This window comes from Drosophila sechellia, chromosome 3L (genome assembly GCF_004382195.2).
Source record: "Drosophila sechellia strain sech25 chromosome 3L, ASM438219v1, whole genome shotgun sequence".
In the NCBI taxonomy this organism is placed as follows: domain Eukaryota; kingdom Metazoa; phylum Arthropoda; class Insecta; order Diptera; family Drosophilidae; genus Drosophila; species Drosophila sechellia.
In genome coordinates this window covers 2,565,011-2,583,479 of record NC_045951.1, presented here as the reverse complement: position 1 = coordinate 2,583,479, position 18,469 = coordinate 2,565,011, and the positions used below count along the sequence as shown (strand labels likewise).

At 43.1% G+C, this 18,469-nt stretch overlaps 1 protein-coding gene across 10 annotated transcripts in view; it reads left to right on the top strand.

Annotated features, from left to right (window-relative positions):
• LOC6610494 (serine/threonine-protein kinase mig-15) overlaps nt 1-18,066 on the top strand; it is a 31,173-nt gene extending 13,107 nt beyond the window's left edge. For 2 of the 10 annotated variants that reach the window (XM_032720022.1, XM_032720023.1), the window contains exons 4-19: nt 5,251-5,695; nt 5,776-6,018; nt 6,131-6,615; nt 6,686-6,859; nt 7,419-7,439; nt 8,262-8,620; nt 9,058-9,199; nt 10,136-11,056; nt 12,647-12,814; nt 14,567-15,166; nt 15,232-15,387; nt 15,450-15,617; nt 15,682-15,831; nt 15,891-16,025; nt 16,097-16,171; nt 16,238-18,066. In XM_032720022.1, the coding sequence (XP_032575913.1) occupies nt 5,251-5,695; nt 5,776-6,018; nt 6,131-6,615; nt 6,686-6,859; nt 7,419-7,439; nt 8,262-8,620; nt 9,058-9,199; nt 10,136-11,056; nt 12,647-12,814; nt 14,567-15,166; nt 15,232-15,387; nt 15,450-15,617; nt 15,682-15,831; nt 15,891-16,025; nt 16,097-16,171; nt 16,238-16,411 (4,416 nt within the window). In that variant the 3' untranslated portion in view covers nt 16,412-18,066. The remainder of the gene's footprint in view (nt 1-5,250; nt 5,696-5,775; nt 6,019-6,130; nt 6,616-6,685; nt 6,860-7,418; nt 7,440-8,261; nt 8,621-9,057; nt 9,200-10,135; nt 11,057-12,646; nt 12,815-14,566; nt 15,167-15,231; nt 15,388-15,449; nt 15,618-15,681; nt 15,832-15,890; nt 16,026-16,096; nt 16,172-16,237) is intronic. The other 8 variants (XM_032720025.1, XM_032720024.1, XM_032720026.1 and 5 more) reach the window with 8 other exon arrangements.
• The last annotated feature ends 403 nt before the right edge of the window (nt 18,067-18,469 follow it).

Genomic DNA, 18,469 nt, shown 5'->3' with positions numbered 1-18,469 from the left:
GTGAGTCAGTTCTCAAGGTATACTCTGCTGATAAGACAATCTGGCCATGAAAATTGTTCTTGTGATTGGGGATTGCCAGTGAATCTAATGAATAAACCACAATTGTGCTGGTAATTGATTGGAAAGTAGGGGGAAATTGTTCCGATTACGAGTGAGAGGGCAATTCGTAAATGGGATTGGTTTTAAATGATTTATTAAAGGGAACATTAAAATAGAATTCTTTTATAGTCAATTAATGGTGTTTTATTGATCAATTGTATAAAATTCCTAGGTTCATTCGATTTATTCTCGGGCAATTTGTCTAGACAGCTTTTAGTGGCGTACTATCAGTTTTTAAATTGTAAATGCCAAATTTACATTTACGCTGGCACTTTGGCTACGAAAATAACTGGCACATCAAACAACAAACTTTGACTAACTAAGTTAACCAGGTGGAGGCTACGGCAGCAACCTGGCAATAATACAAAATGGAAAGCTTTTCCAAACACTTTGAACTCGGTTTTTCCTGGCGCTGCTCCATGCCACAACACTCCACTCCACTCCACTCGAACTCACCCGCTCACTCAGACACACTCCTCTGCTGACGGCTGGGAAAATTCAATTTAATGAAATGCAGCCAAGTGCTAAAAAGCCTGTTAAGTGGTTCAATGAACGGGTGGGCGGGATCGAGCGGGGTAAGTGCAACTATTGGCCTGGCTAACCTTTGACCCAACCTCCCCCCCTGGAACTTCGAGCGCTGACCAAATGTGAGCCACATATCTGGGCATAAATTTAAACAAAAATTTCAAGCACTATTGCTCCTTCATTGCTGTTTTATGACCCAGCTGCAAACACTCGCAGACCAAACGAGATATAGCAACGCGGGTACCAAAGTACAGTAGGCCCTCGATAGGCGGTGCTTGGCACACTCTGGCTTTCCAAAGAGAAAATCGATATCTGCTAAACTTTATTTTCATATCTATAAGTTTTAATCTAACTATAACTGAAATTTCCATTACAAAACGTATTGACTGTAGCACACCTACGAATTTTCAAACAACAAAAACGTTGATTACCCAAGTTAATCAACGAAACTAACAACAATTGCTAATTGATGAGCGTTAACCTTCCCGCTCCCCTCGTTGCCCCCTCTAGCCCCAGTGTGGTCCACCTAATCACCTTTCAAATGGAGTCTACAAATTTGCACACCGATCGACTGGCAGCGCAAAAAGCAGGCATCTCGTACAATAAAAACCATGCACAAATGTTGCGTAAGTTGGCCAAACGCAGCTGTGTTGCACTGCTGCTCCGAACTGGAGAACTCTGTGGGCCAGTGGGGCAAACCGGAGGCTGTTGCCACTCGGTGGGTTTTGGGTCGGTGGGTTACTTGTGATACCCAACTCGTCGCATCGCACGGGCGTGATGCTGTGGTTTCCATTCGCACTCCAAGTCGGATCTCTGCGGCTCGCAAGTGTTGTAATTGAATTGCCTGTGTGCGGCTGTGTGGGAGCTGCAAGATGCAGTTGGATGCAGTTGCCACAATTAATATGCCCACAAAGCTCAATGAAAGGTGTCAGCAGCAGCAGCAGCATCGACTGAAGTAGAGGAGAGAAGTGGTGGTACCATGTGGTTTGGTTTCCTTTCGGCTTGATGTGGCTGGAGCTCTTTGGGTTACCCAACACCAGCGACAGGTGGGTGGTGGGTCCATCGATATAAATGGCATGGAAATGAGGAAATGAGGCAAGTGGAGCGGGAAGCTGCCTGGTTAAATAAATTCTAGATAAATTCTCTGGCGACCCATAACTTTACTTTCTATGTTCCTTGATTCCAGCTCTCGGCTAATCTATTCAAAACATTTCCATTTCCTCGTTTATTTTCATCTGCTGATCGTATAGAACACATGGGTTCTCTCTCCTTATCGCAAACGGAACTCAATTTCTTCCAGCTAAAACAATCGCAGTTGTATATAGTATACGAAATGTATTTCCCTTTCTCCTCTTTGTTTCAAGCGATTTGCGTGCCAAGTTGGGGCAACTTGAAAAACATGTCCAAAAGTTGATATTTTTGGGCCACTTTTTAGGGGAGGCACTTGACAGCATTTTTGCCTCTTATGCAACGCCAGTTTCCGACATGCGTTTAAATATTTTTTTTCCCCCTCTTCTGTTATCAGCCAGCTTGCAGACCAAAATCATATTTTTTCTGTCAGCGTCTGTTGCGAATTTTTCTCGCATTTTTTCCCTGGGATTTTTGTCGACAATTTACACGACTTGCATAGTTTCCGAACGGGGGTAGAGTGAAGTTTCCAAAACAAGATATTGCATATGCTATGCTTCTTACGTATACTTTTCACGATCTGATATATACAATGCTTATGAGAATATATTTCCCACCTTATTATGCAGTTTTCTTTAGCCACTAATGCAGTTTACGGTGGACCTTCGATCTGTGCAATAAAGAAGTACATATATTTTATGAAATCAAAAGGTTCAGATACTCTGTAATCAAGCTGTTCGGGTAAATTCCTAGCCTTGTTCTATTTAGGGAAGTAAATCCATTTCAAGTATCTTTCTCCACGAGACAGGTCCACCCTAGCGCCCAAGTATCTGTATATTTGTGGCATATCATCGGGTTGATTGTTTTATTGTTTGGGTTTCTTTTCACGCTTGATTTTATTTGCGCCTGTATCCGTATCCGTCTGTATGTGTATCTGTGAGTGTTATTGTGACTGTGGCCGGTATCTGACAGATACTCGTGCTCGGTGTGGTAATCATAAACCATCTCTTGTGCATAGGTAGGCAAATCCAAACTCGAATCGGACAGCTGCACCACTCGAGCACCGAGCTTCATTCCATTGTTGACTTTGCCTTTAAAACATTTTCACATTTTGATTATATTACAAATTCAGCGATTTTTCTCTTTTACCCGGTCGGAGCTTTATATGGCAAAAGGCTTGTCGTCGGTCGCAGTCAGTGGCTTTGTTTATTTGTTTCAGCGGATTGTTTAGCTCTATTTGCTTTGGGGCTTTTAAGAAGAAACCGACGGGAGGTGGAGAAATGCCAATGGGAGTGCGACCGCACTGAGTGATTCACAAATATTTTTCTTTGTATTAATTGCGGCAATCATCTTTCTTCTTCGATTACATAGCTACGTGGCCCGGGGCGGATTTTGAACCCACTCAAAAATCGAAGACGACAATTTCCTGGTACAAGTGCAATACACCATCTAATCGATTCCTCTATGCACAAATTCGTTCTATTCCGCAAGTCAGGCTCCATTAGTGCATATCATTAATTTGCATAAAATCTGCAGCACAGTTAGAACCTGGCGATGATGCGCTGATGGCCAAGACGTTCTCCTCCAACTCCTTTCGCTTCGTTTGGCCATTTTCTCAATAACATTTTGATAGGATCTAGTCATGGTGTAACGCCTCGTCTAACTATTCAATAAGCGGAAAGAAAATGACAGGTTTTTGCACACTGAGTTATGGAGTGCACTATAAATAATGGCGTTGCATATTCGGATATTCCATCCATTGCAGTTGTAAATGTTTTTGTAAAATCTTCTGATATTTGTTGGATATGGTTGTCAAGCTTCATGATGGAACCGATTCTCCATCACCAGCTATATAGAGCTGTAACGACGTCTATTAAAGGTGCCCAAATACACCGATCAACTCGAAGCTATTACAGATATAGATCAGCGCATAGATGGAGTTTCCAAAGTGTTTTCCCCGTGGGTCGGGCAAACCAGAAACCGAATCGTAATCACCCTCTTAAAGTGAACATCGAAGAGCCGACGGGCAACATTTCATAGCATGCCATCCCGCACCGTAAGGCGCATCGTCATCGTCTGACTATCGTCACTTAAATTGTTATCATCTCTCGTTAAGCATTTTGATTTATGGATGGGGCCGGAGCCTGATGCTCCTGCTCACTCAATTAAAACTGTATTAAATGTAAAATGACTTTAAAAGCGGCTTAGGTTAGGCGACAAGGCAGCCGCAACGGAGATGCAGCCGATGGCAGCTGATGAAGCTGGGAGCTCTTTTTGCACCCAGCAACCGGTTGGTCAGGACAACTCAATCTTGGCCAGAAAAAAAGGGGGTAGAGAATAAAAACAATTTGCGAGTTTGATTAAAGTGGCAGGCTAATTGAAACTAGTTGGGGTTGTCTGAGCACCAGCACTAAACGCCGAAGATGCAACGTGACTTGGAAACTTTGGGACTCTTGAATCTCTGGTTAAGAATTGCCACAACTTAGAGAGTAGACTTAATAATTAAGATTGACTCCTTTCGGCAGATAATTATAAATGTTTAGTTAACTTTGCCTTTAAACTACTCCAATGACCTTTCAATCTGCAAAATATTTTCCTCAGTGCCTCAATCTTTTTTTAGTTTCCCCCATCCAGGTCCTGATTTAGTCACCTTCGTGGCGCTCTTGAATAGATATTTGTGGCATGTTTACCTTAACTACTTGACACCCTGATTGAGCAGACACATTACCCCACTCGAGGTTGATGCTCCTCTCCAGACAGAGTTCCCTGCCCTCCACTTGCGCTCCTCCTCGTTGCGTTCTATTGCTTGATTCCATTGGAGTCGATGTCGATGCTGGCGTTGCGGCTGCTTTTGTTTACTTAATCACTTTTTATGCGTCGCACTTTGTGGACGCCGGGCGTGAATGCGGGGAAGGGGCCAGACCCACAGACCATATAAAATATATAGAATATATACAGCGCTGCACTAGCCAACGCCTCCATGGTCGTCGCCAGCGTCATCGCCATCGTCTTGTTGTCGTCGACGGCATAATGGAGGGTGCTGAAGTGCATTAAACAGCCTCAATGGCGCAATGCACCGAGCCGAGTTCTGGAAACGCAGTAAAACCCCCAGGCCTGACCTCGATCATGGCCAGTGCCCAAGACCAAATCGGTTGGAGTTCCAGGGACTCGAGTGGTTTTAAATAGTTTTCAATATTCATAGGTATAATTTCCGCATTTAAAGAATATAAATTGCGATATAACTAAGCAAATAGAAATATGCGAATGAAAAATCACGTTTGTGTTTCAATTGAATTTCTAACAAGATTGTTTGCTGATGACTAAAAAATTCAATTCGTCACTTGGCCTTCTTCATTCAGGGATTAATCATATTTCGCACATCGAAAAATGAACAATGCCGAAAGCATTCCCCTTAATAATTAATGATTCCATTTTATAATTGCATTTCTATCAAGCCTTTGTTTTTAACATCGAGAATTCCCGCTTTTCTATTTACAGGGTCGTCACACGAAGACTGGTCAATTGGCTGCCATAAAGGTGATGGACGTCACCGAGGACGAAGAGGAGGAGATCAAGCTGGAGATCAATGTGCTAAAGAAATACTCGAATCACCGAAACATCGCCACCTACTACGGAGCCTTCATCAAGAAGTCACCGCCTGGGAAGGACGATCAGCTATGGCTGGTGATGGAGTACTGTGGTGCTGGATCGGTGACGGATCTGGTCAAGTCCACCAAGGGTCAGAGCCTGAAGGAGGAGTGGATCGCCTACATCTGCCGCGAGATCCTGCGGGGCCTGAGCTACCTGCACTCGAACAAAGTCATCCATCGCGATATCAAGGGGCAGAATGTGCTCCTCACCGACAACGCCGAAGTGAAGCTGGTGGACTTTGGCGTCTCCGCCCAGCTGGATCGCACGATAGGACGGCGCAACACATTCATCGGTAAGCTAAATGAGTCACCTGCCACTGTCGATCCTACCTGCTAAACTGGCTTTCGTCCGCTTCTCTCCCCCGCACCATAGGTACTCCCTATTGGATGGCCCCCGAGGTCATTGCCTGCGACGAGAATCCCGACGCCACGTACGACAATCGCTCCGATCTGTGGTCGCTGGGCATCACCGCCCTGGAGATGGCTGAGTCACAGCCCCCGCTCTGCGATCTGCATCCGATGCGCGCCCTCTTCCTGATTCCGCGCAACTCGCCACCCAGGCTCAAATCGAAGAAGTGGTCCAAGAAGTTCCACGGCTTTATTGACACGGTGCTAGGTGAGTCATCTTCTTTTATGGTAGCAAAAAACTGTTCTGTCTTTTGAGTCATGCCATTGCACTTCGTAAAATCGTATAAGATCAATAACTAAGCGTAATGTTTCACCAACAGTTAAGGACTATCACCAGCGGCCTTACACCGAGAACCTGCTGAAGCACGGTTTCATCAAGGACCAGCCCACAGATCGCCAGGTGCGCATCCAGCTGAAGGACCACATCGATCGCTGCAAGAAGCGCAAGCAGGAGAAGGAGCGCGAGGACTACCGCTACTCGGGCTCCGACAACGACGACGACGAACCGCAGCTGGCCGGTGAGCACAGCTCCATTGTCCAGGCACCAGGCGGCGACACGTTGCGCCGCAACTTCCAGCAGATCCAGGAGGGTCGCCTGGCCGCCGAGCAGCAGCAGCAGCATCACATGATGGCCCAGGCGCAGGCCCAGGCGGCTGCCGCCCATGCCGCTGCCCAGGCCCAGGCGCAACTCCAGCAGCAGCAACAGCAGGCTGCGGCGGCGGCAGCAGCGGCGGCCCATGCAGCACAACAGGCTCAGCAGGCCGCCCAGCAGCCACAGGCCAATCGGCAGCCAAAACCGCCATCGGTGAGGAGATGCCCATGAATGTGGCCTTACAATATGCTCTGATTTACTCAACGCTCTTATTTGATTACAGCGCCAGCAGGTTGAGGAGCCGGGTCCGCCAGCAAGGCCGCCACAGCGCCTGATCGTGGTGCCGGATCCGCCGCACGCCAATCGGCCATTGCCACCGACGCCCAAGTGCGGCGAGCCGGCGGGACAGACGCCGCAGCAACAGCAGCGCAACTCGCAGAATAACTTCAAGCCATCGGTGCGTATCGGGCATAGATTAACAGCGAAAGGGCAGGGCCGATAAGGCGGCAATCGGGTAATCCGATCTCAAGGGGAGGTCTCCTCCAGAGCAATGACTTCCAGTCGAGAAAGCATAACAGCAGCTTATAGTTGTGAAATGTGCCCAAGGATGCTCCATCTCTGCCCCGTAATTTGTAAACCCCGCCCCGCGTTGTAGTTAGTTTTTAGTTTAACCCATATGTAAACCATGTAAAAGTCGAAACCATGCCATATCTTATCCTAATTTATATCTCTTTTATTTTCATGTTATGTGCGCCTACATAATCTCTAAATATATATATATATCTATATAACGTATACAAATATGCATTGATAAACCCGTATATACCATATACCGTATGCGCCATATATACGTATGCCATATGTCGATTTATGATTTGACTTATGTGTACATCATCCCGTGCGCCGTTAAACCAACGTATGATTTCCAAACCGCACACGATTACGATTACAACAAAACAAACACTTGATATTATCAAACACAACAACAATCACGACTACTACTACAACAACAACAGTTACCACCAAGGAGACCTGAGGTATGTCCTACGATTTTCAGTTGAAGCCTGTCGCATCTTTTCCGTTTCGTTTACTGCTTGAGTTACCTATAAAGTTTGCATACATTTGAAATTTGAGTGCGTTTCCGAAGTACTTGGCCTTAAGGAAATGCATTTTGATATAATCAGGTCAAGATAACAGGTTTAAAACTAACACATAACTTCGGCAACGCACTCTGCATTGATTGTTTTCCATTTGTGTAACCCCAAAAAAAACTCCCCCTTTTGGACCTTAGTCAAAATTGCTCTAACGGAGGTACACAAAACCCTTTGTAACTCTCGAACCCCAAAACCAACACCTATTGCACGTGCCACTTTTGAACTAAGCTTCCACAGCGCAAAGATTCCATAACTCAACCGATTTGACTAACCCCCTCCCAGTAGATTGATACACCTGGAGCATAGAGTCTCCGTTGTGATTGATGCGTTTCTAATGCGGTTTCGAGCAAAGTGAAGTGCCGAAACGGCTCTAAACTAACGTAGATAAAGACTAACAACCGAGCTTTCTAACCGATTCTATGTAATGCTCTGCTGGATCCAAAAACACCTTTTCGCCTGGCGTGCGTTTGATCGTTTATATCTATAAGTACCGTATCGGAGGAAAATTCAATCTAATGCTCTCTTACTTTTCGTTCCCACCCCCTTCAAAATGAATCGAAAACCCGTGAAAAACTGTGGTATCATGTGCAATTCAACACACACCCAACAACAAACACACAACAAACAAACACACACACAAACACACAAATCCTCCTGCCCCTGAAACGAAAACAACAAACCAAAAAATGTATTGTAAAACTGTAGGATCATTTGGATGTGTTAGCAGCACAATTAAGTGAATTGGGCGTGGTCTTCTCCCAACAGCCACAGCCGCAGACGGCCGCCGGTGGCCAGGGATCCCAGCAGCAGGCGCAGCCGGAGGCGCCGCCTCGCAACAATCGCCAGTCGAGCGGTCTGTCCTCCTCCGGGGGATCGGCATCCGGAGGCGGCGGTTCGTCCAAGCCGGCCGCCGCTCTGCCGCCGCAGTCGAACAATCATCTGGGCCAGCCGGTGAACCCGCTGGATCCCTTGGACAGCAGCGATTCGGACAGCGAGCCGGATGAGCCCAACGATCGGGCCAGGAACGATGGAACTCTACTGGCCAGTGATCCGCCCAAGCCACTGTAAGTACGAGCACAAAGAAGGGGCGTGACAGTTTGCAGCAAAATTCCACAAATCGAAGATGCAACCGAGTAGTTCACTATCAAGAATCAGTTGACAGGGATCGCAAGTGAAGATGGCTATTAGGCATTGAATTGAATCAATAAAGTAAACAATTTGTTTTAAATCAATACAGCATAATGCAATCTATTTGCGGTCCCTGATTAGAAGCAACAACTAACCCCAGTTCACAACATTCTTGTCTCTCACTTGTTCAAACACCTCATTGATTACCCGCCCACCTACACCCTTCCTCTTCCACTTCCTCATCCACTGCCACTCCCATTTCATTTCCATATCCATATCCATGGTCAACGACGATTTGCCGCCCCTTTTTCGTTTTCGATTTGTTTGTTGGCTTTTTGGTTTTCGTTACGTTCAGACCCGAATTCTCATATAGGCCCGGCTTGGGACCCGTCTCCGAGGACGCCAACACGACAACGCCCTTGAGTCACGGCAGCGGTGGACCGCCCAACCGCCCACTGCCGCCCACGCCCGACGACGACGATCAGGCCGGCGATCGGACTTTGATCATGAAGCGCGTAAGTTGCACCCACATCTTCAGAGCTCAGCTTCTATACCCTTACTATATACTTATGAGTACGACTATTCGTTTAGTTTAGTTATTAGTTTTAATTTTTTTACCACCGATGAGATGCGAACCGCGAGGGTTAGGCCAGAATGAGCTTTAGGAATATGCCTTGTGAATCGGTGACAATTGTACAAATTGTAAACTAGCTTTTGCCGGGTTAAAGGTCTGCCAGCCCGAACAAAGGAAACTAGGATTACGACTAAATCAAAAACGGTAATATACACTAAGTTCAACCTGGTTGTGGTTCTCTAAATTAAAGAGTTACTTAGACTAGCCTAAAATATGATTTGATTTTCCTACTAAATTTATTTGAATTTGCATTAATCTTGATTTGATATAATCATATATATATATTTTATAGTTATTTCATGGCGCAAGCAGCGTGAAATCTTTTTCGTGAATTTTTCTTTCTTTGTACAAATTTATTTTCAAAATTTCCGTTACCAACTTTTTGTATATTTTGATTGAGCCATGTGTGATGTTGCATCTATATAAACATTAATGCACTGGTGCATAGAATGTTGACACGATCGAGATATTTTACATACATGACTATATATGCACATCCGCACACACACACACCCCATATATCTCTCGAATACCTACATACCTGGGTTGGTACATATATTTCCGAGACCACACATCAAAATCAGAGATATATATATCAAAACCCTGTGTATTTCGTTACCTACCGGAATGAAGAGCAGAATTCATGAAAAACTTTCCATGCTGTGGTGGGTGGGGACGAACCAAGCTCTCTTTTAATCGATATTTAGATGCCTCTAAGTATTAAAAACAGACCAACCTAACACCATTCTTCTCTTGCTGCGTACTTACTACAACAACAACAACTACTACTCCTCCCTGAACCCGAAATCCCCAATAGAAACTAGAGCAGAACATAAACCGCCTGCAAAAGTCCGCATCCACATCGCAAGCCAATGTGACACCGTCGCGTCGCGGCGACGAATCCAATTTGCTGAGGGACTGGGACTTTGATCGGTTCTTCCCCAAGAACGGAAACGGTCCGAGGGGCAGTGGACGTGGTAGTCCCACTACCACTGCCAGCCTGAGCCGAAGCTCCCAGCTGAGCACGCTGAAGGCGGATACAAAGCTCCAAAGGGCCAGTGTGGTGGAGGCCGTCACCAGACCAGTTCCACGGGGCTATCAGCCGCTGAAGGTCGAACCAAGTGCTAGCCAAAGTATTGCCAAAGAACAAGGATCAGCATCAGGATCCGGATCGGGATCGGGAAGTGCAAGTGGTAGCGGAAGCAGTGGTAGCACCAATTCCCCAGCGCATAAGCGCCAGGATTCGGACTCCCGACTGCCAACGAATTTTGAGCGCGGTTTTCGACGCGAGAACTCGGACTTCTTCCCGCTGGCCAAGAGATACTCGGCGGTGTTCAGTGGAGCCACTGCAGCCGGATCCACAGCGGGATCGCCCTCAGCACAGGCTCTTCAGAGGTCAAGCGCAGTCTACCAAAGGAACAGCATTTACAGCAGCAGCATCAGCAGTAAGAGCAAGGAGAATGCCGCGCCTGGAGCGCCAGGAGCAGCTGCAGCAGGAACTGCCACTGCCAGTGCCAAGCCAGGACCAGCTGCACCCACAACCACTGCCACCGCCACCAAGGGAGCTGCTCCAAAGACCTCCAAGTCCCTGGCCAACTTTCACTTCCTGCGACCGCGTCGCGAAAAGACTGAATCCGTCATTGTGCTGCAGAATGCTGCCGTTCGCGCCCAAAGGCAGCAGCAACTGCAACAACAGCAGCAGCAGCAGCAGCAACTGCAGCAGCAACAGCAGCAGCAGGTAAACGCTCTCAGCTCGCACCAAACAAGCAAATCAACAGAGAGGCAAACATTTATTCAAAAAATGCTGCGAACATAACTCACCAAAAAAGAATATTGCAAAAATAATTATTCCATTAAAATGTGTTTTGTCTTGGCGCCAGAAAAGTAAACCAAACCACCCGAACTACAAAAAAAAAAGGCTGAAATTTACCATTTGGCTCGCTATTTCCATACTCACCACATCCACACACACGCACTTTCAACTAATAGCTCGTAAATAAAATATTAAACCAATAGACGCCCATTGTTGCTAATCGAAAAACAGCTGGAAATGTACAATATACATTTAGGGGATAGCTAAACGATGTGTTTTTATACTTTTCATTGCTTGAGCATGTTTGGTTTTATTTGGTTTTTATGCTCGATTGTTTACTGCATTCTCATTTGTTTTGTTTACTTTCATAATCAATCAGAGCCCACGCCATTTTAGGACTTAAGCTAACCGCAACCCTAATTAAGACTATCTAATACGCTTAAGAACACATTAACAAATGCAAATAACCGGTAGATCGGTAAACTAATCTGTATATAATCCTATAAACCCCGAAAAAAAAGGCAAAAGTATCGAATGCTAATGAGATCAGTTAATATCCGTAGTACAGGTGTTAAAGCTATCCTGAATTTCCTGTTTTAATGTTAATAATACGGTGTCGATAAAGTTTTATGACTGAGTTTTGGTATTTGAGGCAGCTAGGATCATTTAAAAACAGAAAACCAACTTGAATTAGTTAAATAATACAATTTTAATACATTTGGGCTTAATTGGTTCTTTTAGATTGGATAAAATATTAAACTATTCTTAAAAAAACCGAAATAGCTCGGATAGTTTGTATACATTTGTTGTTAGACTTGCAATAGCTTCTACCAATGCTATTTATTAAATAAATTATTTACTTTGCTGCCTCATGTAACTCTGTTAATTAGAATGCTGCTCTGTATCATCTGTAAACTCTACTGCTTTCGCTCAAAATTGTTTTAAAGCTTTTCTCTGAACAAACTCGGAATCAATTACAAAAGTTTGCTGGTTTGGTACGCAAGAGTAAAAGTTAATTAAGGAACGTAAATAATACAACGCCCCATCTGCGAGAGATTGTTTATGCAACTTGAGCCCACGTTTTGCCTGCTGCGCTGAAACTGAAATGTTGCCAATTTAGAATAAGTGTTAGCTTTAAAACAATTTTGACGAACTCAGCGGACTCGATACCTAAATGTTATAGTGTTTAAGCTCTGAACAAACGGATACATACACACACTCACCCCGCACCCAGAACTCTGTCTATATCTGTACCTACTATAGACCCATATGCGGCTAAAGTCGAGGCTTAGAAGTGGCGGGGTCATCATTAGGCAACCTCAAGTGTCTCATTGGCATTCATTTATTTTGTGCTGCTGCTCTTGAATCTCTTTTGTACGTTACTTGACTCATTTCGTTGACTCGTTTCTGTTTCTCCTACTTTCCCTTAAAGACATTCTGTAACCCCATTTTCCCCTCTAATTCCATTGCAATTGTTTGAGAACCTGCATTTATGTGCCATGTGTTTCCACACAGAATCGAGGAGGCGGCGGCGGCGGAGGAGGCGGTGGCAGCAGCGGCGTGGGCGCCGATGGCACTGGACTGGGAACTCCTGGGACAAGGACCAGCAGCGTCCTGCCGGATCTACTCAGCCAGGCGTCGCCGGCAACGCCACCACGCCATGATAAATCATCCAGTGAGGAGGTAAGTAATGTGCCCAATAAATACTCCGACTCGTCCTTCTGTGTTTTTCGTTTTAATCGATTTTTCATTATGTTTTTCGTTCGTAACCCTTGTGTCCACGTTGAGTTTATTTATTGTGATAATATATCTCGTTGTATCGTTCTGTTGTTCGGGCCGATTCATTCCCATTATCTCTTCTATGCTAGGAATCATGGCTAAGAAAATATAACTTGAAGTTCTTCCGGTTTGATAACAGAGTCATAAACAAGTTCATTATCAGTCATTAATTTAAGAATTCCACCTTGAGACGTTTTTAATAACCAGTGAATCAGAACACTTTCGATCAAGGGATTAATACTAACATAAGAAATAATTTGCAAGTCAGGGAAATTACATTTTTGTTAGAAGTAAACTAAATGCAGATACAGTTTTTTGTTTCGAACTTTTTATTTGGTCATATTTTATCCCATTCCTAACCCCAAGTATGTATGTGACTAATCCCTAAGATATAGAAAATCTCTAGCATAAACATATATCTTTGACGTGGAGCAAAGTTCATTCTGAAGAGGGTAAACAATGAAAATTGGTCGAGAAATTTTGAAAATATGAAAATAACTTGCATGCTCGTATGAAGCTCTCACCAAGTGCATGACTGACTAAAAATGATTTATCGAACACATCAAAAAGTAAAGATCCAAAATGTTTAAACAAATTTCTTCTTCTTAATTGTGCTTTGTCTTTCCGCAACGTTTGAGCTGATGGCCACTACGATATATTCTAACAATTTACAAATTACCAATCAAAAACAAACAATCAAAACATTACAATAGTAAGTATGAACGATTAGTCCCCCACCGACAAAGTGCTCCTTATTTTGTATAATTTGCTCTCTTAAAAAACCAACCCAATAAACAACAACCAAAACAAGAAAATACGTTTGTGTATAGTTATAATTCTCTCCACCTTATGATTTTTCATCACATTTTCATAATGTGCCATACAATCTGTTTTATTAAAAGGACATGGAAATCTTAAATATAATTTTTGCACATCTTTACTTTTTTCCCAGCCCTAGGAATACTTTTCAGTGTTATTCTGTCAATAATACAAATGTGTATATATTCATTTCAATTTCAACTTGGGTATTCCCTTTGTCTTTTGCGTTGTAAGCAGCCAATCTTTTGTGGCTAACGTTTCGTCTACTATACATTACACACATACCACATACAACACACACTTGGAGAAATGCTTCCCAAATATTATGAAAACACAACATATTTTTAAATGGTTTCTAATTTTTACCAAAGGCCTCTGGGGAAAGATTAATCACATTAATTTATAATTTCTTTTGGTTATATTTAACACACTTCCGCCATTTTACCACTGTTAACATGGTCTGAGTTTCGGCTATATTTTCATTTGTTGTTAGTCTAAGCATCCACACATAACACTTATAAACACACAAGACACTATTGTAATGCTCTCTATGCTCACAAAAACCGAAGCACACACCCAATCCTCGCATGTAAATATGATTTAATTTTTCTTATTTTTAGTTGACATCTTAAGACTAATTAAAATTTGTCTGCACTTTTCTATTTTTCTTTTCTTTCTACATAAAAAACCGTAAACAAATCAAAAACCAATGAAATCCTATGTACAAATATAAACTATCGAAATAATCGACAATGAAATATAAAATTAAAATAAAACAAACAATCGAACTTACGCCAATAAAATAATCGAAATAATCGAACTGTGCTATCGATTAAGCAGTATCAAGCGGCCATCAGCTCATCCGTGCATTCCACGCCATCGAAATCGTTTATCGCCAGCAGCGGAAGCGGTGGTCTCGGTTTGGGGGGCGGTACCGTTGTGGGCGGCGTGATTATCAGCAGCAATCACTCGCCCCAATCGACGATATCGCTCGCCTCCTCGTCCTCGAATTCGCGCCAGAATTCGCCCAAGAATTCGATCAGCAAGACGCGCTCCTCCAGCAGTATTACTAATCTCTTGCACAAATCTGCTTCTTCCTCCTCCGCGAACCTGCACCACCTGACGCCCTGCTCCTCGACATCCTCGGCCTCGATCTCCAATCCGCTGCCACCGCACGCCTATGCCCTGCAACAGAAGCAGCGCAGTTTCCTGACCTTTGGCTTCGGGGCCGGCGGCTCTGGTCCTTCGCGCCGGGAATCGCACGTCAATGTCAACGTAACGCCCACCTCCCACGAGGCGGCCAACGACACGCCCGAGATCCGTAAGTATAAGAAGCGCTTCAACTCGGAGATCCTGTGTGCAGCGCTGTGGGGCGTCAACCTGCTGATTGGAACGGAGAATGGCTTAATGCTGCTAGATCGATCCGGTCAGGGCAAGGTAAGTGAATCTTATAAAATGAAATCATGTAACCCTCTAATGCACCATTATGTCTGCTTCCACAGGTCTACCAGCTCATCTCGCGACGCCGTTTCCAGCAAATGGAGGTGCTAGAGGGCCAGAACATATTGGTCACCATATCCGGCAAGAAGAACCGAGTGCGCGTCTACTACTTGTCCTGGCTTAAGTCGAAGATCTTGCGCACCGACGGACTCTCCGATGTGAGTTATTGAATTGCCAAGTTATCCATTCGACTAATAATTCGATATGGTTTCAATTGCAGCAAGTGGAGCGTCGGAACGGTTGGATCAACGTGGGTGATCTGCAAGGTGCTGTACATTTTAAGATTGTCAAATACGAGAGGATTAAGTTCCTAGTGATTGCATTAAAAGACTCTATTGAAATTTATGCATGGGCTCCCAAACCATATCACAAATTTATGGCATTTAAGGTGGGTCTCCATACTTCATTATATAGTCTAAGAAAGTTTACGAGTTATGGTTTTCATTTCATAGAATTTTGGTGAACTGGAACATCGCCCGCTTTTGGTCGATCTCACCATCGAGGATCAGTCGAGACTGAAGGTGATCTATGGCTCCGCCGAGGGTTTCCATGCGGTTGATTTAGATTCAGCTGAAGTATACGATATCTATCTTCCCAAGCATGTAAGTTGGTCTGATGACAAGTGTCGTAATTGATTGCTAAATAATTGCTATTTCTGCAGACTCAGGGTGCAATCATTCCGCATTGTATTGTGGCGCTTCCCAACTCAAATGGCATGCAACTGCTGCTGTGCTACGACAATGAGGGCGTCTATGTGAACACTGTGGGCCGCGTTTCCAAGAACATTGTACTGCAGGCAAGTCATTTGGGAATGCTCCTAGCTATTTGTTGGCCAGTGTGTAATACATTTTCTTTAATCCCTCTTAGTGGGGCGAGATGCCCACCTCGGTGGCCTACATTGGCACTGGACAAATCATGGGCTGGGGCAACAAAGCAATAGAGGTGAGTGAGCATGCTTTTGGGAGCTCGAGTAATCATTTAAATGGCTTTTTTGCGCCCTCATTACAGATACGTTCCGTCGAGAGCGGCCATTTGGATGGTGTGTTCATGCACAAAAAGGCGCAGCGCTTGAAATTCCTTTGCGAGCGAAACGACAAAGTATTCTTCAGCAGTGCCAAAGGTGCTTCATCGTGTCAAATCTACTTTATGACGCTCAACAAGCCGGGCATGGCCAATTGGTAATCGAATCCAATCGAAACCAATCCAAATCAATCCAATCCAATCGACGATCGATTATCTTGGCAGGCAGCCTTCGATCGACGCTCATCGATCGATTTGCTCAACCGGCAACAAAATCAACCCATAAACATTTTCTTCTTATTTTACCACAAAAGGCAAACGAAAATGAATGAAAGTATCTAACGTGAACACATAAAAGATAATTAGCTGATTTAAGTGAAGAGTGCATAACGATTAAGTGAGATATCCTAAACCAACAACAACAACACTCAACAACATACCAACAACCCAAGGTCATGAACTTGTGCTTATGAAATTCACCACGACAACGTTTCAATTAGTAAATGTGCTAAGAAAACTCGATCAACGCGAGCCTATATATATATAGATATATATATAAAATATTCTACTTAATATTTAGAAACGAACATTTCAAGCTCACTCGTCGAGGTTTTTTGTCAGATCTGGTCAGAAAAAAAAACCGCAATTAAAGCAATTCGTATCCTCCATCCTTTCGATGTATGTATATTAACGTTACATAACTGAACGAACACCCAGCACACACGATTCAGATTCATTTCAAATGTCGTTTCACGATTGTGTATGATTTCGCTTACAAGTTAAACTTAAGTTGAAAGCCAACAGCGCAGCATAAGCCCACAAAACATACAAGTATATCGAATTTTCTGCGCACAGCAGAAAATATAGAAGAAAATATATGCAGTTAGTTTTTGTTCTTGATATTATCAAATAGAATTTATTTGTGCGTTTCTGATAAATACGTGTTAGTGGAGAGAGCAGAGGAAATTTATACATTTTATGCAAATGCAAATGGAAATCGAAGCGAAGCGAAGCAAAGCAAACAAAACCCACATAAAACGCCATTGTAAAAACTAAGTGATAAACAAGTAAATAATTGATTAATGTAAAATAAAGCCGAAAGCAACACAAACCCAAGCAAGCTTGCAACAATTGAGGAAATCCAATGGAAGTAGAGAAACGCACCACGACGTTTGCGAGGAGAGCTACCTTAATAACGAAATTGGAGGGAATTACAAAACGAGAACCTAGTTAAGCTGCATTTTTTACTGAACTTTTATACAGAGCCAAGAGAATGATGAAAACAAAAGCAAAAATAACGGATGAACGAATCAAGGAGGGAAATTAAACCAAAATTCTATAAATCGTAGCATGTTAAAATTGATAACCATCTCCGCTTGTTGTACTGTGTGCATTTCTTTGTGTTTTCACTAGCTTCAATATCAAAAGTGGTCACGTTGCAATATCTCTATATCGAGTGCACACTCAAGTCCCCAATGAAACACTAATTCTGCCTTATTTTATGTTGTTTGCGTGATTTCGCCCCACTCCTTCTCTTCCAAACGAAACAGTCTCATGAAGAAGTATATTTAAAATATTGTTTGTTTTTGTGTTATAAAATGATTGTACGCCCCCGTATTTAGTAATGTTCATCCAAGCAAAATGGAAAGATAAGTGCACCAACATGCACGTCTAAAACAACAAAAAAAGAATAAAAGAATTAGTAATAAATGCTTACTTTATTTCTAAAATAAAACAAGTAAAATGGTACAGAAATGAATGTAAATCTAATTATTATATATATATAATCTCAAAATTAAAAAAAAAATACAACAAAAGATCTGCATTTTATTTGCCGGTGGGTATTTATTATTAAGAAGTTATTTTAATACAAACGGTATCTGAGATACCTTTTTAAAATTCTTAGTTAAATTCTTGGGGTCACCAAGCGACACTTAAATTTTTTTTAAATCAATTTAGAAAGCTTTTTACTGGTTTGAGTCATTGCTATTTTTTACATTACCTTACAAAAGACCAGATAATGGATATTACTGATTTATTATAATTAACTTGAATAATTAAAGTCTTTAAATATTAAAAATTGGTCTGTAATTTTAAGCTTTGTGAGTTGTTTAAGACAAAATAAATTTTAATTTCGTAAAAAGGCCAAAGCAATGTCAGCTTAGAATACAAACTTTTTGAAATGGAGCGCTGATTGCCCGAATATAATTGAATATTCGA